This window comes from Sparus aurata, chromosome 17, assembly GCF_900880675.1.
Source record: "Sparus aurata chromosome 17, fSpaAur1.1, whole genome shotgun sequence".
NCBI classification, from domain to species: domain Eukaryota; kingdom Metazoa; phylum Chordata; class Actinopteri; order Spariformes; family Sparidae; genus Sparus; species Sparus aurata.
In genome coordinates, this window is record NC_044203.1 from 7884950 (window position 1) to 7910004 (window position 25055).

The window sequence follows — 25055 nt, forward strand, 5'->3', positions numbered from 1 at the left end:
AGCTTGAGCAATGAAGCTGCATGTTTAAATCGACCGAAGTTCTCCTTTAAAGAGACAGACACTAATAGTGAGCAATCAGGTGGATGGTTTATTGAGGTGCTACAGTACTGGACAGTATGATAAAATGTGTGTTTTTTGAACATTAAAGCATGAAGATATAAAATATGAACCAGAAAATGCAAAAGCTATAACTGTTTTGAAACTAATTAGCTAATTTACTAATGTATGTTAAGGTAAAAGTTAAAACGAGCGCTTAGATTGACATTGTTTTTGAACGCTAAAGACTTACTCTACATGGTATTTTTCTCAGAACAACATATTTGACACGTTATGTTTGCCTGTTTCGGTAAAGAAATGGTGGTCTATGATTTGTTCAGCCATTCTAGACTTACCGAAGCGAAAACTGCGACTTTAACAGTGAAATTAATGCAACTTTCACCCTCTGTCAGACAGTTCTGGGGGATAGACAAATCAACACCTCAAAAAGCTGAAGTAAGAAGCAGCAAGTGGAGAAAACTTGTAGTCAGAGTCTGCTCTCTTTTTCTCTAACCTTCAACGCATACATAATCTTGCAAACTCATACACACACCCCACACACATGCAGCCACAAACACAGGTATACACACACAATAAGCGCGCACACACACAGACACACAGCCTTACCCAACTCTACTCTGCTCATGTGTGAAATGAGCAAGGGGTCTTATCTCTTGGAAACACACCACTGAGCCAGAGGAGAAGTGGAGAGAGGGAAACACACAGCAGGAGAGGAGGGAGGAGGAAAAGGCAGAGGAGGAGCAGGAGAAAGATTGAGAGTGAGGGAGGTGTCACGTGGTGTGCATGCCGATGAATATGGACTTGGGAATATGCTGCAGACTCTGGAGGTCTTTGGCTGAGCCATTATCAAGCTTCTGTTCCTCTATTACACCCCTTCACTGACCTCAGCAAGCTAGCGCCACACACTCCGACACACACACACACACACACACACACACACACACACACACATACACACGCATATATATATATAACACTTGATGTGTTTCATGCAAAAATCTTCTGTTGTTTGAATAAAAATGAGCCTGAAGGAGTCTATGCTGAAACATTGTCATTATAGAGCAGAGTGTCAACTCAGGTTCATTTTATTTGCTAGTTATAGCCCAGCATCACAAATCACAAATTTGTCTAAAGGGACTTCACAATCTGTACAATAAAAAACCACCTTCCTTTAGCTCTGACTGCTCATGCATGGAGGGCTCAGTAAAGCAGAATGTTAGAACAGAACTCTGACTCTTTGCATTTTTTCATCGATGCAAATCAGTGATTTTATTGTGAAGGTTTTTTATCTGCACCCACTTCAACTTGGAAACCACGTTGACAATACAAATCAAGTTAAATTTACAGACTCAAGGGAACATCTCTCAAAGTTACATAACATGTCGGAATAATAGCAGTGAGTCAGAATAAGGTTAAAGAAGGCTGAATTTTAACCACATTTCTCAGAACCCTTTAAACAGGACAATCGTGGTCATCCTTCCTTCTTTCCATCCCTGATTCTGAAATATTTCATCTTTAAAAGAAAACTTTAAAGGAAGTGATTTCAGAAATATGATGGATTCCGCATGTGGAGAGCCTTTGGTGGGAGAGCTTCATTGTGCTTTGGTGTGGGATGGCTGATAACTTCCTGTCCTTGTAAAGAGGATGTGAACGACTCAAATCAGGGAACACTCTCAAGCACTCCTTTACAAGTTGTCGTTTCCAAGGATCTGGTATTTGGAAACTTAGTTGGATTGTTCTCTGGATCACAATCTTGTGTCTGTGTCATGTAGGTTTATCCTGTGTACCTCCACCTGCAGAGGGGCTCTGGATCCAGAACAATCTGCAGTCTTTCTTCTATCATCCTTCATTTTAACAAACATTATCTAAGATGTTTTTTTGCACCTGATAATGGTGTCTCTGTATTTCCCCTGCTGTGCTGAGCACCTGCTGTTCCTTAGTGTTACAGATTTTAACCACAATCTATTAACTTTCTATTGAAAAAGACAGTAGATGCCCTACCGAGGAATGTAATGAGGATAATTAATTAAAGCAAGACAGGGGAGTGAGGGAATAGGATGTAGCAGTGAAGAATCCAGAAGGGAATTGGTATGAAAGTGAACAGGGTGTGAGCTCAAGTTTGAACAGACAAAATATACAAAATTACAAAAAAAACATTTTTGTATGATACCTGAGCTCTAGATTGACATTATAAAGAAATTAGTGAAGAAGCAGCTGTTTACAAATGTGTAATTTAAAGATATGTCTGACTGACGACCTCAATTCAGCTTGTATTCAGCAGAGATATCATTAAAGTGGTTTGGGAACTTTAAAAGAATTACATTTTTCTAAAGGGATGGAACTCTGTCTTTGTTCCGTGTGCTGTATTCAACAGACGCAGCCTCTGAATGCACTCTACAAGTGGCTTGATTTCTAAAGAAAGTCAGGCATCATTTTGATTTGTGAACCAGTAGTAGAACTAGTAAACAGTTAATTGGCCAGTCTACGTCAGGAGCAGGTTAGAGGAAATACATTCACGTTAGCCAATAAGAGAAGCTTTAATTAATCCGCAGTATTCCCTTTCCTCCTTCCTCTGATCATTGTCTGTCTCTAAATACATGTTGCTGAACACCAACTCCCTTTTGCAGGCCTCTAACACCATCTTGTGGTAATTTGTGAGGTACTGAAGATTGAACATTAAAAAAAGTTGCTCATCAAAGCAGGAGTGTACTGAGTACATTTAAAAAAAACATAATGAAGGCAGATGCTTCTCACTGGATGGTTTGATGAGTATGAAAATTATGCAAATTGGATACTATAGTCCATTTCAACACCTATGGGAGATGATGGAGCAACATGATGACATTACCCATCATCAGAACACCAGAGGAGGGAGTACATGTTTGAGGAATACTCTTCATCACTTCAGTAGAGTTCCATATACTTGGAGAACCTTTTTTTGACCACAGGAAGAAGACAAATATCTCGCAAGCTTCGAAACCCAGAAAGTTGTTAAACCATCATTACCACCACTGAGTTCTAATTGCTTTAGTGTTGGCAACTGGACTTGAACTTCTTGAACCACCACTGAGGTACCCTTGAGCAAGGCCCTGGACATCATCTGTTCCAGTGGAGCTGCTCAGTGGCCAACAGATCAGACTGTGGTTGTGACTGTGATTGGGCATTCCTGAAAAAGAGAGCATCGCTCTCAGGGAACGCTTGCTGAATAAAGAATGGCCAGATTTGTTAAAGTCAATTTACAGTAAAAAATTAGCTTTGACTTGTTTTCCAACTGTAAACTCTGTTTTCTGACTCCAGGCAAAAGTATGGTGGTTGAAAACAACATCAACAATAAGAATTGAACCAAATTTAAAGAGTAACTTCAGTAAGGAAATTGAATGTACTTTTTCAAATGTGTTTATTGAATTTTCCATTTTCCATTTAACAAATAATAGACAGGAAAGGATAAGAACAATTTGCACAACACAGCATAGACAACAGAGGAAAAAAAGAGGAAGGAGAAAAAAAAAGGCTGCATATCATAATAAAACTCTTATCACAGTATCATAACAACAACTTCCATAGTTGGGTCTCAGCATTGCACATACTTTATAAAAAAGCTGATCAAATAGCTGATACATTCACATTTTCATCTTCAAATATGGGTTTTTACATTTTGGTAAAGCCGTTTTAGAGTGCTTTAGGCAACTTAGTAGGTCTAGTGGAATATTCCACATTATTATCCTATACCAACCAGAGAGGGTGGGAGTCTGGGGCTGGCCTTAAAACAAAATTGCAATATTTTTAGGCTATATCAAAACACATTATACATGCACACACACACACACACATACACACATATAAATATAACTACCTAGCCCTATGGGTGTATGACAGGAAACCCATTGAAGTAATGTGTTTTCCCTTATACAGATGTCCAAGACAAACAATCAAACAATTTTCTGTGACCATTTTTTTATGATTAATTAAAATAATTGTATTTTATTAAAAAGTCATAATTAATCTTATATCTTATAGTTTATAGACCAAAAAAATTGTATGAAAAGCTAGATTGATTGTCTGTCTATTATCTTCTTTGTTTTAAAAAATCTTATACCTCACCTGCACATGAAGATCATGTAAAATTGTTGAAAGCTCAAGACCAGCTTGGATAGACTTGTAGATGTCATTTTGGAATTCAAAATTGTAGGTTTTATTTATTCATTCAATCACCCATTGAGAGCAATGTTCTCTTTTTGAGGCACACCCTGATCACATTAACACAGTTACACATTCACAACTGGAAGCTGCCCAGTACAACCACAGTCTGATCTGTTAGCCACTGAGCAGCTCGACTGGAGCAGATGGGTTAAGGGGGTTTCTCAAGGGCACCTCAGTGGTGGTACCGAGGGAGGAAGATTTACTTTCCTAACCCACACTTATCCTACTAGTCCAGGATTTTGAACTGGCAACCCTTTGGTAACAAGCTTGCCTTTCTAACCTCTTTGGTTACCACTTCCCTCTGACATTGATATACTCCATTATTTCATATTTTCTAACACAATAGCTAGATTATAACTTTCATGCATTGTACAAATTGAACATTGACATGTATAATTTCCAGCTACCTGGGTTGGAACCTAGACTCCTAACTGGGAGCAGGTTGAAAATGTATTTTATCATGTAGTGCAGGGGTCTTCAACAGGGGATTGAGGTACTGCGAGGGTGTTGTAAATTATTTTGGGGTTTTTTTCCACAAATTAAAATGTCTTTAAATACACATAAACATGAAGCCAATATATTGTAGTGACTGAAGAAAAGGAGGCAGAAGATGTTATCTTTCAGTCAGAAATGCACACATTCAGCAACATACAGGAGCTCTCTCAAGCTGGGCACAGGTTCACTCACAGCACGAGACTAACGCTAAAACTCTGCAGCTCCTATCCACAGCAGCCAACTATTGAGGCCAGTATCTGATTACACCAAATGTGTGGACATTTTTATGAGCGAAAATAGATCGTTCTTAAAAAAATCCACAAGCAAAAGAGAAAAGCACCACCTCAGAAACCACCGGTGAGAATGCAAGTAGCGAAGCGGCACCTGCTGCTACAGTAGCAGCTGATAAGGTTAAGCAAAAACAAGAGAAAACACAATTGTTATATATAATTATCTGAAGTTTCGATATCCCTTCAAGGAGACAGAATTAAAGGTCCCATATTATACTGTTTTTCATCAATTTCACAAAGCTGTCAGAGGTCCAACAACACTGTATTCGATATGTATTGTGTCAAACACATCCGTGGTCCTGAATTCCAGCTGTCTAAAGGTCGCTCTGCTGAGCTCAATTCAGAGCAGTCTGTTTCTGTGCCTGCACCTCTAAATGATAATGATCGCCCTGTGTCAACGCTTACTTGGGGAGCCGTTCCTGCTATGTCATCTTCAGGGAGAGGAAGCCCCTTATGCTAATGGTAGCACGCGCTAATGTTTACGGTGGATGTAACACTATGGCTCGCGGAGAGTTTTTCTTTCAACCGAACCAGTTTGACCCAGAATTGGACCCAGAAGTAGAGGCTCCAGAAGTAGTACAGACTCTGCGGCTGCAGCAGGACGTTTCAGAATGGTTAGTGTGTCTGTATAATGTTAGTTTGTGTGTGTTGTTACAGTTACTACCATGTAGCTAATGGCTAACAGCTAGCGAAAGCTGTGTTTGTCTCCAATACAGTCTCCAAACTCTTGGACACTGTTCGCATTGTCTCTGTCTCCAGTCTGCATGTTTCCAGAATTTTTACTGTGACAACCAAGCTCCCTCGTAATATTATTAACATTCAACTTGCTTCAAACGCCATTGCACAGCGGACCGAAGTGGAGCTAACTAGTTAGCCAATTGCCAGCTGATTTCACCATACTGTAAATACTATCAAACCATGGCGACACTTACCTGTGGCTCGGGTGCAGTTGCTGGGTCCGGTATGGTTGGGACTGATCCTTTTACGAGGGTCAGTGTCGAGGCAAAGCCAGCTTTGTACTGACCCTCATTACTGAAGCAGTCCGATGTGAAGTGGTTAGCACACACATACAAGTTAACACGAACCGCAGCCGGCACGTTGTCATTAAAAAGAAACACAACCACAGTCTCTTCTGTTGTTCTGTAGCTGGGACAGAATATAGGCACTTATGTTGATTATTACAACCAACAACAGAGCAATATGCGTGTCAAGCTCTGAGCGACAACATTGCGAAATAATGTTGTCTCACCGCTGGACACACCGAACTTCACCTTGGGGATGAAGGCCCCCCTCTCTGATATCTCCTATCACCGCGCAGAGGAGGTCGACCTATGATAATGACTCCTTTCGTTACGTAATGAAAGGAGCAGAATCTGAACAGCCTGTAGGTGCGCCGTTTTATCAGTGGGTGGGCTGCAGAGACCATGCAGGAATCACTTTTTTTACTCATTCTGGGAGTTGGCAGGCTCAGGGAGGACCAGCTTATATATGTAAAGAGCAGAGAAAATGTGTTTTTTATGATATGGGACCTTTAATAAAAGAAATTTAAAAAGATGAATCTGTCCATTATTTTAATAGCTCAATACTGTACGCAAGATAACAGGTATGTTCATGCATGGCAGCAGTATTAATAGGCCATCACTCATTTTTGTTTTCTAAATTTATGTTTAAAATAAAAACTTCAATTTGTGAAGTATGTATGCATGATTATCATGCAATTGACAGACAATGTTGATATTGGCATTGGTTGACAAGGTATGTTTATCAATGTTAGTGCCATGGCGACCCTACTCACTGTAACTTGCACATGTTTAAAATAAAAACATGAATATAAGAACCTATGTCTTATTTGTAACAGCCTAGTATTGAATGAACAATAATAAAGTTTATGCACGGCAGTATGCCCAGCTTAATATAAAACATCATTTTATACAATATATAGCCTATAGTAGGCCCACTTTTTACATTATATATAGAAGGGGGTCCCTGCTCTGTCTCTCCATCAGTCTGGGGGTCCTGAAAAATATTGAAGACCCCTGGTGTAGTTGATCAATTCTCTTTTTAACAATATGGTAAGATGAGTCTTCATGGAAAAAAAGAATAATACATCATTTTGTTCGGATTATGAATTCTGATCTTATCTTTTCAGTATTACCAAACTGCCCTGTCAGCTGGACTCTGTTTTGTGTTCTGAGCAGCAGCAAATCAGATACATGTATTTTTCTCTAGGCACCTGGAGGGATAGCCGCAGAGAACATCTTATGACAGAACACTATGAATGCCGAACTGTTTGTGCCCTATCTACCCAAAGGCATGTTCTGCTGACTTGATTTAAAAGCTGTTAAATGTGCTTTTCCAGCCAAACTCCCAAATGTCCATAATGTTGAGATTGAAGTGATGACATCAGGTTAGGCTGGACCAAAGACACTTTTCCTCAAACACACAGGCAGTAGGCAGATTGCCAGAATGTTTTTGACTACTCATTGGTGTAGCAGAGTTATTTCGAGTCCAGTCTTAGTCTGTTGTCAGTTAATGTTCCTTGATATTAAACTCTTGTCTCTCCTCGACCTTCCAGGTGTTGATGCTACTACTAGAACCAGCCTTGTGCACCTCTGCCACCTGCCTCACTTGACCTGGATCACCTGGAGCCAAGCCACCAGCACCTCTTTACCCTTGCCCACCGACCCCTCTGCTGCTTCCCCTGGCTTCCCTCCCCATGAAGCCTTGCCACTAACCCAGCCTGAGCCAACTACTATTCGCCTGTACTCTTAATAATTATTATTAATGAATTCCCTTTAGGAATTCCCAGTCCTGACTGTCTGTTTTTTGGGTCCTGTGAAAATACCATATCATCACAGAACAATCTGGCCGAAGATGGACCCAGCAGACTCTGACAGATTAAAGCATGTGCTGAGTGCACAAGGTTTCCTACTCAACAGACATGACCAGATTTTCCGGGTGGTTGTGGATTCCCTTCACAGACTCGAGACCAACTTCACCCAACGAGGACCTACAGGATGACGAAAATTTAACAAGAGATATCCAAGATAGTCCTTAAAAGAATTAAACTCCCTAGCCATTTCTGTAAGCTCAGAGAGAGGCATAGAGGTAGAAGTTAATGAAGGCTGTCAGTCATCCAGGTCATGGTAATTGTAAGTGCTGTACCGTAGACAACTGGACTTATTTCAGTTTCTCGAAGCCGTTTCACCCCTCATTCAAGAGGCTTCTTCGGTTCTAACTAACTGACTCTGATGGGCGTTGATTCAATGACATAACCACCAAGAACAAATATCCACTTCCACTCATCAAACAATTTTTGAGCCCCTCTGACATGCAAAGTATTTCATCAAACCAGATCTCCATAACGCTTATCATCTCATCAGGATTAAAGAGGGAGTTGAATGAAACACCAGGGGCCATTCTCTCTTATCCCCGACACTAAAAAATTCCATCCCTTTGCCTTCTTCTCCTAATGACTGTGCTATGTTGAACAAAACCATGACAAAGGCAACCTGGAGTTGCTGTCTGTCAACTTGGCGCTGAACGGAGACACTGGCTCAAGGGGAAGGAAGTTCAGTTTCTCATTTGGACCAACCACAAGAACCTTTCCTATCTACAGCCCCGCCAAACAACTCAACTCCAGGCAAGCTTGCTGGATCCTATTCCTAAGAAGGTTCAAATTCACTCTATCCTATCGTCCCTGATCTGAAGGACTCCCTCGCCTCTACTCTCCAGATTCTGCTCAGTACCCAGTGACCATCTTCCCTCCTCTCTGCATTGTCAGTGCAGCTACCTGGCAGATGGAATCTATAATCAGAGAAGCCCAGTGCTCATAACCTGACGTTGGTACCAGTCCAATCAATTGTTAGTTCGTGCCTGATGCTGTACATTCTAAGGGGCTCCAGTGAGGAACTCAACTAAACTCACTTGTCACCCTGGCTGTTAACAGAACCTGATAAACTATATAAATATAAGACACAAAACTATAAATATAAGACACAATCAGTGAAAAATTAACATTTTTGTGGATATACATATTAATATACATACAGATTACTTATTTGTTTTCCCAATTTTCATTTATTTCTGAGGTTGTTATTTATGTAACAGATCACCAATACATGAGAGCTTATGTTATTGCAGAGTAATATAGCTACCATTACCATGCCAATAAAATCTTAAAAACAAAAAACAAGATAAGTTGGTACATAAATTTGTAAGCACATCACACTATGGTGAATCAGATATTAATTTTACTTTATTTATTATTTTATTATACCTTTGCCTTGCTGACAGCTCCCTCACTCTCCTGTTAGCTTTGCTACACCTGTTAAAGGGAGCAAGAGCAGTTTGTAAAATAAGAATTTAAAGAAAAGTAAAACTAAAACTGATTCCTTTGTATCAATCCAATTGATGCTTTGATCTGTCTTAAAAAGGGGCACTTTGGTATGGCTGACCACAAATGGCTCTTGCACTCCTATTGTACGGGGAGCGGTAGATTGTTGCAAATCAAATTAGGGCCACTGGGTTGAGCCACAGACATTAGGTTATTACACAGCTGACCTGTATCTTATTCTACTGTCAAATCATAATAACAATTTTAGCAAATATAACCAAAAATGAGTTACAGACTACAGCTTTAATGCTGTAAGGTTCATGTATAAGCAGTGTCAGCGTGAGCCTTTATGTTATCATGGCTTTCATGACGATTTTCATACAATTGAGAGAGAATTACGTTACGACCATTGGCCTAGTCAGCAACGTGTGTGCTGCTGACTGTGATGTGCATGGCTTCTATGTTAATTTGTAGAAAATAAACGAAAAGCCCACCACACAACCAATTTCCTTTTATTTTTCGAATAAGAAGGTAAGCACAGAAAGGACTCAGTCGACAGTGGAGGAACTGCAGAAGCCTTGCAGCATGCAGCGGAGTCCTGTGGGTCCATGCACTCCTAATTGCACTCTGTCTTATCAACTGGTGTTCGATCCCGAGTACAACCTCTGTCCAACTCTCCAATAAATGATCTGTGCACTTAGTAGGGTGTTAGGTTGAATTTAAGGGGCTTTTGGTAAACCCTAAGGGATTGTTTCAATTTGTTGGGCTAGTGTAACCTTTAAGAACCTTTAAGATATTTTGCACATTTATCACCTTCTTTTTACGTCATTGTGAACTAATTGTGAATCTCAGCCTTTACCCTACTTCAACTGGTATATTACTTTTGTCTGATTAATCGCTTAATTCAATTTTGTAACTGTTTCTCATTTGTATAACTTTTTTATATTTATATTTTTAAATCACTTGTTAGGACTAGGAATAACCTCCTTTTACTTGCCGATTTATATGGCCAGTGACTAGAGATCTCAACTCTTTGACACCGAAGAAAACCACCCACCATTGAGTCTCGAGGTTTCTGCCTGTGAAAAGGGAAACGTTTTTTCTCACCAGATGCTTGCTCATTGGGGAAATATTGGGGGGTAGTATGGTCTGGGCTTGCTTTTGGAAAGTGTCATTGGATGACCTTTGTTGTGAACTGGTGCTATACCAATGAATATTGATTGATTGATTGATTGATATTAATCCTGTGTGGACTTTATTTGTGTTCATGCATGTCCTTGATAAAGTCGGTGCAGAATAATTATTTCATAGTTTGGTTGGTTGAATCCACCTTTACCATACAGTCTTGTATTTGTGCACTATGTACTCTGTGTTTCTAGCTAATATATGTGGTCTGGGATGACTACAATATGCTGAGAGCATAACCAATTTCAACCACTTTTGTATCTCTCTTGTATAACTGTAATCAGTGTCTGTATATTTCTCAGTAGTCCCATTGTTAGTTTAATTTGTTTGAGAGATTCATTGTTTAATTGATGATGGGTCAATTTGTAAGGAGTTGTAAAGTTTGTCTTGGACAGTGGCAGCAACATAGAATGGTGCCAAATTCTGCCACTTGGTGGTGCCATTGCTTTATGTATTCAGCACTAAAGGCAATACGAATTTGATTTACCTCACTCAGGTTGACTATGGCTGCCTTTGTAAATGTACAAGCCAATGAGGGAGACACAGAGGGTGAGTTGGAGACAGAGGTGAAAGAAATTCAAAACCCTAGAAGAGTCAACCATGTCACACTAGGAACTAACAAAATTATCTCGCAGTGATCAGGGTGAAGACCACAGCAATTCAGTAGGTGCTGATTGACAATGCACTGCAGCATGTGTGATCATCAGCAGCTCCACTAATGGGGAGACCGCGTCCGGTCTCTCAAGGCACTTCTGAAAAGACAACAAGCACCAGAAAACGATCACAAAAATACCACAACAAAGTTAGAATATGACACTGAACTGTAGTTAACATGGCAATACCACACCGCACAAGTAGCCAATTCTGTTACAAGTAACATAAATTCAATTAACTGTGTTGCAACACTGTGCTGGTTTCATGGTATACTATAGTATGAAATGGTATGAAATGTATTTATCGCCTGAATCTAAAAACAGGAAAACTGAAAAAACAGGTTGTAATTAGCTACTCCAGCCAGCCTACATTCATGAGCCAGCCTATCACACATTAGCAAGAAAACTCAATCAGAATCAGAATCAGTGTTAGAATCTTTATTTGTTCCGCAAACAGGGAAATATCTGTGTCACAGCAGCCGAATAAAAGTAATATTACAATAAACTATAATAGTACAAAATAAACAATATAATAAAAAGGTAACAAATAGAATAGACTTTTCTATACATAATATTGCACAATATGAAAAATGGAATTGTAAACAGTATGGCAGTGTATTGTTGTTAATATATAATAAATATGGATATGTAAAATTATCCAGTTAGTGCAGCCAAAATGAGAAATGGGTTATGGGTAGAGTTTGTATTGCACATTGCACAATTGAGGTCTACTGGGAACAGTGCTGGTTGTAGAATAGGGACCTGCAGGGGGTGGGACTCCTTCACCAGCAGTGATGACAGCTTCTCCATCATCCTGCTCTCTCCCACCACCTGCACTGAGTCAAGAGGGCATCCCAGGATGGAGCTGGCCTTCTTGATAAGTTTATCCAGTTTCTTCCTACCTGCTGTTGAGATGCTGCTGCTCCAGCAGACTGCTCCATTGAAAATGGCTGATGTCACCACACAGTCAAAGAAAGTTGTCAGAAGTGCCCCAAAGGACCTGAGCTTCCTCAGCAGATAGAGTCTGCTCTGACCTTTCTTGTATGTTGCTGCAGTGTGATCAGTCCAGTCGAGCTTATTGTTCAGGTGAACTCCCAGGTACTTGTAAGATGTCACAATCTCAATGTCTGTTCCCAGGATGTTCACCTGTGAGCAGGGTTGTTTGTGCCTGCAGAAATCCACCACCAGCTCTTTGGTCTTCCCGGCGTTGAGCTAGAGGTTGTTCTGCTTGCACCAGTCTACAAATTCTTTAATAGGTTCTCTGTCATGTCCCATCCCCAATGAGGCCAACAATATCAGAGTTGTCAGATAACTTTTGTAAGTTATGGTGGGGCAGAGAAGTCTGCAGTGTACAGGGTGAACAAGAAAGGGGCCAAGACTGTTCCCTGTGGGGCCCCCATACTGCATAAAAGTACCACCAGTGGACGGAGATGGACAAGGACCAGCCACTCCAAGGTCTTCATCAGGTATGAAGTGAGCGCAACTGGTGTGTAGCTGTTGAAGTCCTTTGGGTGAGGTGAATGGGCCGGGGTAGGGGTGGGTTGGAGAGAGATCTCCAGTATGGCACCTGTGCATCCTCCTCTTCAGCTCAGATACAGCGGCACCGTAGTGTTACTGAGAGCCAACAGCTGATCCCTACTATAAACAATAGAGCTGCATATAGGTTCCCCAGACACGCCGAAAAACAGCGAAAAAAGCAGTAGTAAGACCAGAGCGAAAATTGCAACTCTGTTCTCCATACTGCCCCGAGAGACAGCTCCAAAAAGAAGTAATTAAAAAACAGTTAAAAAGTACAGAAAGAAATATAAAAAGAGAAAAAGTTCAAAGGTGAGCGAGAGCCTCTTTAACAGGCTGCCACTCACATGGCTCCATCTGTTTCTTTATTTACATTTTTTTATTAGCATTATTGATTTAGGGATGTGTCACTAATAGAGAACAAGATCTGTTAACTGTGCTTATACCAAATTATTGCCGGGGGCAATGTATTACTCACTGGGTAGGTATTGGTAGGTACATGTCCCTAACCTCCCTTCCCAATGCTACGCCCATGAATAAATGTGCTAATTAGGTCTATTTTAGTTCCTGAAAACATTATCAACTAAACTTTTGGAGGACGAAACGTCCAGGACAGCTCTGCTGAATAAATCATTGAGTTGGACACACCCTCACTATGACAAGGTTTAAGGCACAGTCAAAGATTTTTCGTCTCATTGTCCTTTCAGATGATGTGGAGCAAGAGTGCAAACCTTTTTCAGTGCACAGGTGCTTTTTGGGAGCACGGAGGATAGGGCAAATAGAACCAAGTGGGCATGTGGTGATATGTTTTGAATACTATGAATTCTTCTCTATCAGAGTATCTAATGTAGTTTTATCATGAATATTTCCAAATCTTAGGACAAGCATACATGAACACAGTACCTTTTCACTTTGTCATTTATAATTCCAAAATCTGTCTACTGTTGGCATAACGTCTATATTATATACTCTGTTATATTTGTCTTTGGCTCTTTATCCTCTTGATATTAATGTCATTAATCCCTCCCACAGTGGATAAGTTAGTCTTTTGACATTGTCTGTCCAGCTTTTGATGCATTAAAGCCAAAAGCTTAGCGTGATAAAGTTAATGGATGATGTTCCAGACCAGTGATGATGTTTAGGCTGACTGCAGGGTCATCCATTAGTCACCCAAGCCCTGGAATTAAGAGAGAAAGGCTGGAAAGGATGGGTGGACATATCATCTGAGAGAGTTTGGTTTTGTTTCACTTCACAATTCAGCAGGTATGTTGACACATTTGATTGCTGTTACTGTACGTTACATTCTCTGTAAATAGACAACAGAAAGATTTGGAATCCTCTGAACATCATCTTGAATGGATTTGTATACCCTAACAACAATTTAAGGTGAGTTACAGAACTTTTAAAAGTACAGTAGTACACATGTTTACATGAATGATACTGTAACCTTTCAAATATAAAATTTTAAACAAATATTGACTGACATAAAAACAAAACTACCAAATGTGAGTAAGAAGTCTTTGTTTTGTTTGCCAAAAAGTAAAAAGACTTATTCCTCGCAAACAAAAAATAGTTGTTAGATGAATTATTAGTTTTGATCTTCAAGGATCAAGGAGTCTGGGGAACTTCAAATAGTCAGGGTGTTATAAATGAAAGAATTTACTGAAACTTACTTACACTAACCAACAAAAAAACCCAATTAAAGTGCAACTTAGAGCTGCATTCAGTTATTTTTGTTCACTCTTGACCAGTGGATCGAGCTGAAATCCCAACTTTGAAAATATTATGAAGATAGATTTGTCTGACTGTTATTTGTGTGTGTGTGTGTGTGTGTGTGTGTGTGTGTGTGTGTGTGTGTGTGTAAATGTGTTATATGTGAATAAAGAATTTTAAAACATATATTATAATATATATTATAATATGTATAATATAATATATTATATAATATTATGAAATGTTATTTTTTGGTACGCAAACACATCCAGCAACTCAGCACAACTGTGATATGCCATCACCTGTGCTTACCCTGCTGAGAGGAGATGGTAATTCATCATCATTACCAACACCCATGGGTGACACTTTAAACATACACAATCTTTTTTTTATTGTAACATAAAAGTCTTTGCTTGCAACATAAAACAAAAGTTGTTTTGCTTTTTGATTGCATGGAAATGTGTAAAATAAGTTAATTTGCAGTAGTCAGCAAAATGTCTTTACATAAATATAAGACATACATTTAGATACTTGTATGAATTATCAATATATTCCATAATTGCAGGTTTTTCTCAAATCTCCACCAGGATACAATACTGTAACAACAGCACAAGCCTGCCAAACACCGTCCTACCACAATGGCCATCATTGGTGCTGGCTTTGATGACCAATCGTTTAGTAGTGACGATAGTTACAGCCATGTCTTCACAGACACAGAGGCTGCCACAGTCAAAGGCCAGTATTTTCAACGTGCTCAGCTGCTCCGTGGGCCAGAGGCATCTCGCCGGTACTTTGATCCCTCCCAGCAGGCCCTTATCAATATAGGAGGCGTCCGGTACTCCTTCCCCTGGAGCACCCTGGAGGATGTACCCCAGAGCCGCCTGAGTCGTCTGCGCTCCTGCTCCACCTTGAGGGAGATAGCAGAGTTTTGTGATGACTATGATGAGATGCTACAGGAATTCTTCTTTGACCGTGACCCTTTAGCTTTTCAGGCCATCCACAGCTTCCTGGCAAAAGGGAAGTTGCGTCTGCTGCAGGGGGTCTGCAATGTGGCCCTGCACGGGGAGCTGCTGTACTGGGGCATTGATATAGGACAGATGGAGCCCTGCTGCCGCCATCACATGATGTCCTGTGTAGACGAGGTGGCCAAGCACCAGCTGAAGGAGGACAAGTGGCGGGAGAGAAGGAGGGCGCTTCGGGCTACTCTGGGGGAGGGCAGCCTGTTCAACATGCTGGGGGAAGCAGTGGAGAACCCTCACTCAGGTTTAGCAGGGAAAGTGTTTGCCTTCCTGTCTGTCTTCATGGTGGTCGTCACTGTGGTCAGCCTGTGCATCAGCACCATGCCAGACCAACAAGAGGAAGAAGCCATGGTATGTATAAGCAAAGCAATACTTTGTACTAGGGACATCATCAGCTAACCATTAATCTTACTGCTAAGAATGTTTTTGATGCTTACATTAGTCTAAAGGTTCATTTGCATACAGACACACTGTTTGCTAACTGTTTCGCTACAGCAGGCTGAGGTTAAAAAGTGAAGTGTGCAAAAAAAAAAGTGTGGAAGAAATGTTTACAATATTCTAAGGTCATTACATTGCACAATAACTATTGTAGAAAGCACAGTTTGATACGAGGGTCATCTTTCCAGTGGTGAAATACTTCTAAGGGGCTAAAACACCCAAATCCATTAGTAGAGTAAAACTGACCTTTGTCTTTTCTGCTCTCCACAGGGTACATGCTCCCAAAGGTGCCGCAGCATGTTTGTGGTGGAGTCTGTTTGTGTGAGTTGGTTCAGCTTAGAGTTTCTTGTGCGATTTTTCCACGCAAGGAGCAGGCTCGAGTTTGTCCGTAGCCCTCTGAACATCATTGATGCTGCTGCTATCTTGCCCTACTATGTCTCACTGTTTTTGGAGCTCAGGGATGAGACTGTACAGGATATTGTGGCAGAAGCGGGAAAGAGCACCCTGGATAAACTTGGTCTGATCCTGCGTGTGATGAGGGCCCTGCGTATCCTGTATGTTATGAGGCTGGCCCGCCACTCTATAGGTCTGAAGACATTAGGGCTAACTATCCAGCGCAGTGTGACAGACTTCAGCATGCTGATGCTCTTTGTGTGTGTCGCAGTGACTCTTTTTTCCCCACTGGTACATCTAGCTGAGAGTGAGCTGGCTCCAAACGCTGCCAGAACACCCCAGCTCGGCTTCAGCAGCATCCCAGCGTCATACTGGTGGTCCATCATCTCCGTCACCACAGTGGGTTATGGTGACATGGTGCCCCACAGCATCCCCGGCCAACTGGTGGCACTAATCAGCATCCTAGCAGGGATCCTCCTTCTGTCCTTCCCTTCTACATCTATCTTCCACACGTTCCATCGCACCTACCTTGAGCTGACGGACGAGCATTGCAGGTTATGGAAAGAGGAGAGAGGGGCCGAGCTTGCCACTGAGGCTGAAGAAAGCATGAAAGAAAGAGAAACTTGGCCTGATAACTGGCCAGAAACTGATCTTCTACCAGGTCTAGATGATCCTTTTTATCTTTTCATGAAAGACATTTCAGTGCTGGCTCAGAGCAAGAGTAATCAACCTCTGTTGACGCCTGTTACTTAATGAGTCAGAGGAAATACATATTGTAGGACACCCAACCTCACTTTTCACTCTTTTGCCCTATATGTGTGAGAGCAATTTTCTTCAATACAGTAGATAGTCTTCCAGAAGAGTTGTTATAAATGATTGAGAGGTTATAGACACTTTCACTTTCATCTCAAAGCATTGCTGGAAATGCAGAAATGTAAGATGAACTGCTAGAACTGGAAGCTGAAGTGATATAATGTAATGTGTAACTGTGATTGAGTTCTTCAACTTCTATAGCAATACATTGTTGCAAAGGGTGTATAAAGGGCAGAAATAAAGTTTGTATATCCTTAAAGTGTAACAGTTTAACATTTTTAAGCATTAAAGGTCCTATGTGTAAAATACTGATTTGTTAGTATTGTAGATCGGGTCAGCTGCCATCCAAATGCGCCACTTTTTGACGGGCTGAGAAACCTAAAGCATCAGTATTTTATGAGTAGGGAAAATTAGATTATATGTGCAAACCAATTTCAACCAATCATATCATGCCATCCACCCATGAACCAAATTTGAGTGGCACAGAGCTTAGATTTCAGAGTTAGAACGACTCTGCTGGAGCAGAGTTTTTCACTGCCTAATGTACAAAAACACAAATGTATAAAATGTATTCACTGATTTGGATGAACTATTAACATCCAACTGTGACGTCACAATGGACTGGACACATCCAAATGGGATGTCGCACTGGAGGAATCACATGCAACAGGGTTACATCCCAAAGCAACAGAAAAAAAAACAGGAATCAAAGCTTTGTGAAATGCTTGGAATCATCATCATCACTATCATTTCATGGTCAGGCCTTGGGAAAAAATAAATGAATATATAAACAGAAAATAATAAAGGTTAATACAGCCAAACAAAAGGCATTTCTGCATTTTTGTTGAAAACTACATTTTTCATTAAAACTCATATAACTGTTTGCTTTAAACAGTTTAAAACGGTAACATCTATTCTACTTGGTGCAGGCATGTATATGTTACCACTGGGAGCTCGACCCAGCACTCAAGGGCGCGGCGAGCATCACTCTACACAGGTCACGGTAGGTCCAACTACATATATAGTTGTTACCAATAGACTGAGGCATTCCACATCTGTTTAAAGGCCTCCATTGTCAATATCATCTCACTGATGGTGCCCACTTTCTTTTTCTGGCTGTTCTTATCCCTGACACACACTCCTATCTCCGGAGTCACTTGCCAGACACATTTCAGTTTTGAAATTGCTTTACTTTTCAAATAACTAACAAAGTCTCCTAATATTGCTGTGGGGATTATATGATTAGCAACAATTTTTATGACGATTTTATTAAATTCAACTTTTTCTTGTAAAGCTCTGGATCTTATTTGATTTCATTATATGTGTTCATTGGGAAAATAAATGTGTTATTATTAATTATTGTTATTATTATTATTATTATTATTATTATTATTGTTGTTGTTCTTGTTGTTCTTTTTGTTATTATTATTATTATTATTATTATTATTACTATTATTATATTGTTGTTGTTGTTGTTGTTAGCTGATGTGTTGATTGGTAAGGCGGGCTGTAAACTAAACCACAGTCATTCAAGTTATGGCTTCCACTGCAGTAATTACTAATTAATTAAAAATGTACTTGATTTCGTCTGCTGGAAGCATCAGATCAGATTGTGTTATCCAATTGGAGCTTTTCAATATCACAGCAGATGCACTGATGAGGACGAAACTTTTGAAGAAATGTGGTGGGCAGTAACACAGAGGGAGGGAGCCTCAGTGGTAATTCATCCAAGGAAATTTATTGAATTTGTTCACATTTTGAATGATTTTGGTCAACAAATCTAAAATAATGTGACCTCATGAGGTGAAAAGTCAGGGGATCAAAATGACAACAAGTCATCCTGAACACTTACAATGTTCTTTGGAGTACTTTGCTTAATATATATATATGTATCTTATCATGTTTGCTGAATGTGCTGAAACTGTTACTATCAAAAATATCAGTCTCCTATATTATTTAACTCAAACTCAAACTTTGCTATATTGCTTTTATTGCTTTTACAACCACAGCAAGTCATTAGCGTAGGGAATGACCAATTGAATCAAGGAGGTAGATATTAACCAGGTGTATTACATAATGCAAGCTTTTTTTAAAACAAAAAACTCATGCTCACCCACTTTAATCTCTGTACAGTTCGCTTCTCGGTATGTTCACAAAGCAGGGGCTAAGTCAACGACACACCAGTACCCACTGCAATCAATAAGTCTCAAACGCCAGGTTAGACACTGCAAAAGATTATGCAAGTGATTCACTGCAAACCATAAATATCACAACAAACCTTAAGCCTGCACTGACTAAGCTACTGGGATTCGACTGGTGTAAAATTGGTTATGTATGGGGGAATCAAAGAGACAGCAAACAAACAAAAAGAAAAGAAAACTAGTCTGCCCCAAGGGCAATACCCGGATCTTGTTGCCCGCTTCCAGCACACTTGCCAGGGCAGAGCAGGTACAGAAAGAGCCAAGCAAAACAAAATGCACACATGAAAACGGTCCCACGGTCCTAATGGACCCCTGATGCTCAGCTCGGAAACAAATATCAAGAGTCAACAAAAAGTACTTTATTATACAAATCACATACTCCTGGAACGTCAATCCACACTGCCAGCCGCCTTCAACCCAGCAGGGAAGCAGATGTGAAATACATGAAAGCAACAAATGCCACACACATTAAAAACCTGACAGCACAGAACAATACATTCAAACAACCTTAAGCCCACCACTTGTTTCTGGCCTTGGGGTCTTGCATGCAGGACAGCATGGAGTGAGGGGGACACCTGCCTCACATCACCAGCCCAAACCACGCATCTCACCCTGTGCACTTACCACAGGTAGAACTATATACTGTAGACTCCACTAGGTGGAGCACCTCCCCTTTTCTTGCTGAGTGCCACCTGCCACAGTACATTGACCTAATGTGATATGATTTAAAAAGATCGTATGAATCCTTTAAAAAGAACTGACTTTCCCTGCGCACTTTCCCTTTAAGTAATTGAATTCATGAAACCAATGTTAAAGAACAGATATGAACAACGCCATGTTCACCTGCCAAATCCATAAGGCACTTACAGCCTGCAGGCTCGAATGGCGAGGGTCAAATATCAATTCCTGCCTTTCCCGTAGATATGGAGGACAAAATATGACTTAAGCGTAAATACATAGATAAATAAATACATTAATAAATGAATAAATGGTTCAATAAATACAGCAACTGATGAATAAATAAATGCCGAAATAAAAGTTTGTTATCAAACAGGGCATACCTAAATACATGTATTACATTTATTTATGCATCTCATCTTTGGATTTAATTAAGATGAAATGTTGCTGGTCATGGGGGATTTCTTCAGTCAATCAGCCTAAACAGACCATGTCCCTGTTAAGTATGCAGTGCTAACATTAGCCAGATAATTGCCCAGCAGGGGATATCTTGTCCTCTTCATTTGGTCCTAGCCGAGGATTCAAGTCTGTTTGGTCCATATACACGCGTAGGGAGAAGGTCGACAAGGCGGCAATCTGTACAACTTAATTCATTCACTCATTCCATCTGCTGTCTTGGGGATAAATAGACAGACTTAGTCTTCAGCTGATACACCAAAGAGAGGTTTGCAGCTGCAGGGTTAGCGGAGAAATGTCTTACATTTCAAGGTAGGCATTATGACAGTTGACATTTGACGTTTTAGTTTTTTCACCTGTGACTATCTTTCACACTGTATGTGAATTTGAGATACAAATAGAATTGCATTACATATAAAAAGTAAGTAGTCTTTGTTATGTTAACTTGGTATGTGTATTATTATCTTCCCTTTTCAGGTAGTCTCTAAAAATCCAAATTGATTTAGAGAATTTATTATTGAGGCATATCCAAAACTGAGACAAGGTGGCGGATTTGAGTTTTTAAAAATTGCTGGCACAGCACGAAGTTGCCAACTGCTCCTCATCCAATGTCCCAATGAGAACTACCATGTGAGACATTTGAAAGATCCACAAAGCCCGATTTCAGTTGACCACTCCCAAGGAACCTGAAAATTGATCTCTGGTGCTTCACCAAACAGCAGCTGAGCAAAAAACCAGATTGCACTGAATAATCAGCAAGCTCTTTGTGAGGGACCCTCAAAACCCTCAAAACCCACAAAGCTGCACGTTCCTCTCATCAGTTAACCTACTCTGGGGTACAGCACAGAAAACACACCCTACTGTAAGACCCAAACAAGTACAAACAAAGACCAACAGCTCCCAGGTTAGAGGAAATCAATGCTGCTGTTAGACTAATGTTAGACTATACACCAGAAAACAATCTTAGTAACTGTTGGATCTGTCAAAATATGCCAAAATCCACTCATTCTCCTGTTCACCACAATCCTTTTCTCTTAATCTGATTATGTTTTGTTTTTTGTTTTTTTAAATTGGAATAATTCAGCTGCCAGAATGGAAGAGGAAGCTGATGATTGTTATTCACCTGCTTTTCCTCTTGATTGATTTAAACATTCCAGGTATCTACAAATGGTGGAGGAGAGGGCGGAAGAGGTAAATAGACACAACCTGCCACCAGAGGTAAAACACACCATGATACTACACGTAAAGTATGTACAATCGTATGTTCAAACGGGATTTCCATACAGGCTGCATTTAGCGTTAGCACAGATTGATGACACAAAAGAATCAGAGATTTCAAATTCAGACTGTGTGCCACAAACTAACGTTCGGTCCTTGTTGACAGAAGCCCTAATAGAAGCCCAACAATGGTTCAATACTAGATCCTTTATGTTTAAACACAAAGACATAATTGTTCCACCAGTCTTGGCACAAAATATTTAAAAGCTCTCTATACTTTCAGAGTATAGGTAGTGATGTTAGGGAAGAATTAGGACCGAGTCATTGTTCAGACAGAAGTGTGTGTCTTGCACACTAGAGGTCAGTGCTGAGCTGAGCAGCGCTGATGTACCTGAGGTTCCGGTGCATCAGGGTGAAGAAGAAGAAAGGCCATTTCAGCATTTGTGAATCAATTGTGATAAACTCCTCCATTTAAAGTAAAGTTTTCTATTTATTTTTGTCTATACATTTACAAAGAATTTTGTCAATGGATTTTTTTGTGGCAATTAACTACAATTTATTGTGACTGTGTAGGTTCATGATTGGTGTAATCAGACTGAGTTGAGAATGTATTAGTGTTAATCATTACTTTTATTTGCTTGATTATTAATTAAAATTGGGATTATCATTCATGAAATGTGATTCAACATACTCATTTAGTTACCTTGTGTATGTCTGGTTCTTCATGATCTGTGTTGAAGGTTAAAACTTAATGAAAACATGAAAACTTAAATAAATTCAGAGAAGAAGAAAAGAAAAAGGGAACTGAGTTGTTCACTGCGTCCTCTGTTATGATCTAGGCCTCTTGTCAAGTTTGGGCAGATATTGAGGCAGAGCGCACCTGAGGAGGATCGACTCGTCACCCACTGGTTTCACCTACCTGGTCTCTCCACCACTTTGGCGCTAGATTATTGCGTCCCATACAGTGACCTCAGAGTGCTCATATTGTGTTCGCCAGACTCTAAATATTTCATGTTTCCTGTGTTTTTGCCCTTCTTTTTGTTGGTTCATGCAGAAATCTCTAGAGCCGTTCTGCTTTGTGTTCTGCTCTCCTGAGTTCCTCCACGCTGGCTCCAGTCAGCTGCCTGTAACCCCGGTCATCTCATCCACATTACCCTCCAGCACCGTTTGTTGAATAAATCATTTGCTCACTACTTCCTGTCTCCATTATGTGCATTTGGGTCCTATAAATACGCTCCGCACCTTAACAAGTAACCTCTCAAGGGTAGTAGCCCCCTCAATGCGTGCAAAACACAGGGGCTGAAGAGAACCAAGCCTGCATCCCTGCATCTTAACCTGATAAATTGAATAATGTTTTAAGAAATGTAGATGATTACCATGTGTTGATTTACTGCATTCATCTCTTTTTGCTTAAGAATCAAAATATAGGCAGTGTTCTGAGTGTAGGAAATAATCACATGACATGATCGTTAATTTCCAACTTGCCAGGAATGATGTGTATTCTCTTTGTTTTAAAAGATTTAAAGGAGTAGTTCTGTGTGACCCTCAACTTTTGTCTAAGAGCAGAACCAGAAACATGAAGCAGATGAGGGTTTTCCATGTCATCTGAGGTTTACCTGATGTTCTGTCCAGATGGAGCAAGAGGTCTTTTTGTTCCATTTCTCTTCAAATTGGAAGTTGGCTTCATGTCAGGAGGCCTGTATGCCTCTTGTGTTATTCCTTAAATACTCTTTGTGTTGCATGGGCCGTATTTAATTGCATTTCCTCTTCTGACGGTCCAGTTGGATTAAGAGGCAAAACTCCTGGGACATACCATTAGATTACACGGTTGATACATTTCCAAAAGGGTCTTAATGTTTTTGAAATATACCACAATTTCTGTATGCTGAACTATGTGATGATGTTAAAAAGTTGTATGATTTTGTATTTAATGTGAATGTACGTGTGTGCGGTTATTTCTGCCAAGCCTTCCCTAACCTAATTTTAAATTTGTTAAGATTGGTGTTGAGCTCATGATCACATGATTCTCTGAGTTTATATCTCATAGTCTCTGCAACCTAGTTATTCAAAGCTACTGTATATATGTCTACAGAAAAGACGAGCCAAGCCAAGGCAAAGCTGACTGTTTGCAGAAAACTTGTGAGGAGGCCTGAAATCTGTGACCTATTTTCCTCCTACTCTGGCTGGAGGTGAGAAACTCTGCATTCACCCACCTTGCTATATTGTTAAACAGATAGCCATGTGTGGGATGGATGCTTCCTGAAGCTGTAGATAAGAGGAACGGCAAACGGATCCAACTCGGTCTTCACACATTCTTCAGACTAGTTAAAATGAGTGCCATGATTCTCCTTCCTAGAACTCTGTCTTTAGACAAAGCCCTGGAGCGTCTGATCAGAGCTCGGCAACCCTTGGTGGCTGACTTCCTTTTGACGGCTTTGCACTTTTTTGCAACTGTTTTATGTTTTTAGATACAGTTTGGCTACGCCCATATCTGGATGAGGTCTTTTCAATGGTGTTCTTGTAGGCAGTTAGGACACACCTTTTATCACACATTGTTAATATTGTTTTCAGGGAGCCAAGACTTAGATTTCTCAGGCCATCCCAGCCATTGAACAAGGACCGTATTTTATAACCTGTTTTTTTTCTGGACACTATTTCTTCTATTTTAAAAGCTTTGGTTTTTTTTTTTTTATCAAAAAACACTCTGACTCATAACATGCCTTTCACAACCTCCCCTGCACAATCTAATAGTCTGTATAGGCAGATCTAGGCTATGCTCTCTGCAATTGTAAAAAAAAATAACCTGTGAACGTTTGTTTGTAACCTTTTCCAAACTCACTGCAAAGTGTTGATATTCTCACTTTATCCACCTCTGCGGTTTCAACTTATATAAATGTTTAAATCTGTTTTCTCATTATCTTTATTAACAGCACTGGGGGACATCTTTTTTCCTCCTCCTCAGGTTGATCAAGGTCTGAGCAGATGACAGAACAATACAGCTTCCAATCTTTCACAGACATTACTCCCCCCCACCCCCAACATCCCAAAAACCCTTCCATGCATATATATAGTGATATATATATATTGTATATATACATTTATATACAGATAGATAGACAGATAGATAGATAGACTGCACTGTTATTAGTCAAACATTGCTAATAATTAATGTATTTTATTTTCAAGTTTATATCTCACAGATTTTACGTATATTTATCATTACAAAAAATATGAGCTATTCGACATCCAATGTTTATTTATCCTCCCAAGCAAACACTGATCAATAAAACCCATTTCAGCTGTGGTTGTGGCAAAAAAGCTCACTCATTTACAACCAAATGGTCTTTTCCAGCACATTTATCTACACATGTTATGTAATGAAGCATAATAGCCTT

The 25055-nt window shown here is 40.1% G+C and overlaps 1 protein-coding gene and 1 long non-coding RNA gene across 2 annotated transcripts; both read left to right on the plus strand.

The window, feature by feature from the left end:
- Positions 1-5491: 5491 nt before the first annotated feature.
- Positions 5492-9234, plus strand: LOC115566871 (uncharacterized). Its single transcript, XR_003981089.1, has 2 exons — positions 5492-5656; positions 7618-9234. It is a non-coding gene; the product is annotated as an uncharacterized LOC115566871 (long non-coding RNA).
- A 383-nt stretch (positions 9235-9617) lies between these two features.
- Positions 9618-17919, plus strand: LOC115566870 (potassium voltage-gated channel subfamily G member 2-like; the record flags this gene model as incomplete). Its single annotated transcript, XM_030392909.1, has 3 exons — positions 9618-9653; positions 15116-15814; positions 16172-17919. Coding segments are annotated over 3 exons (1611 nt in total), but the record flags the coding sequence as incomplete, so codon positions are not given.
- Positions 17920-25055: the final 7136 nt, after the last annotated feature.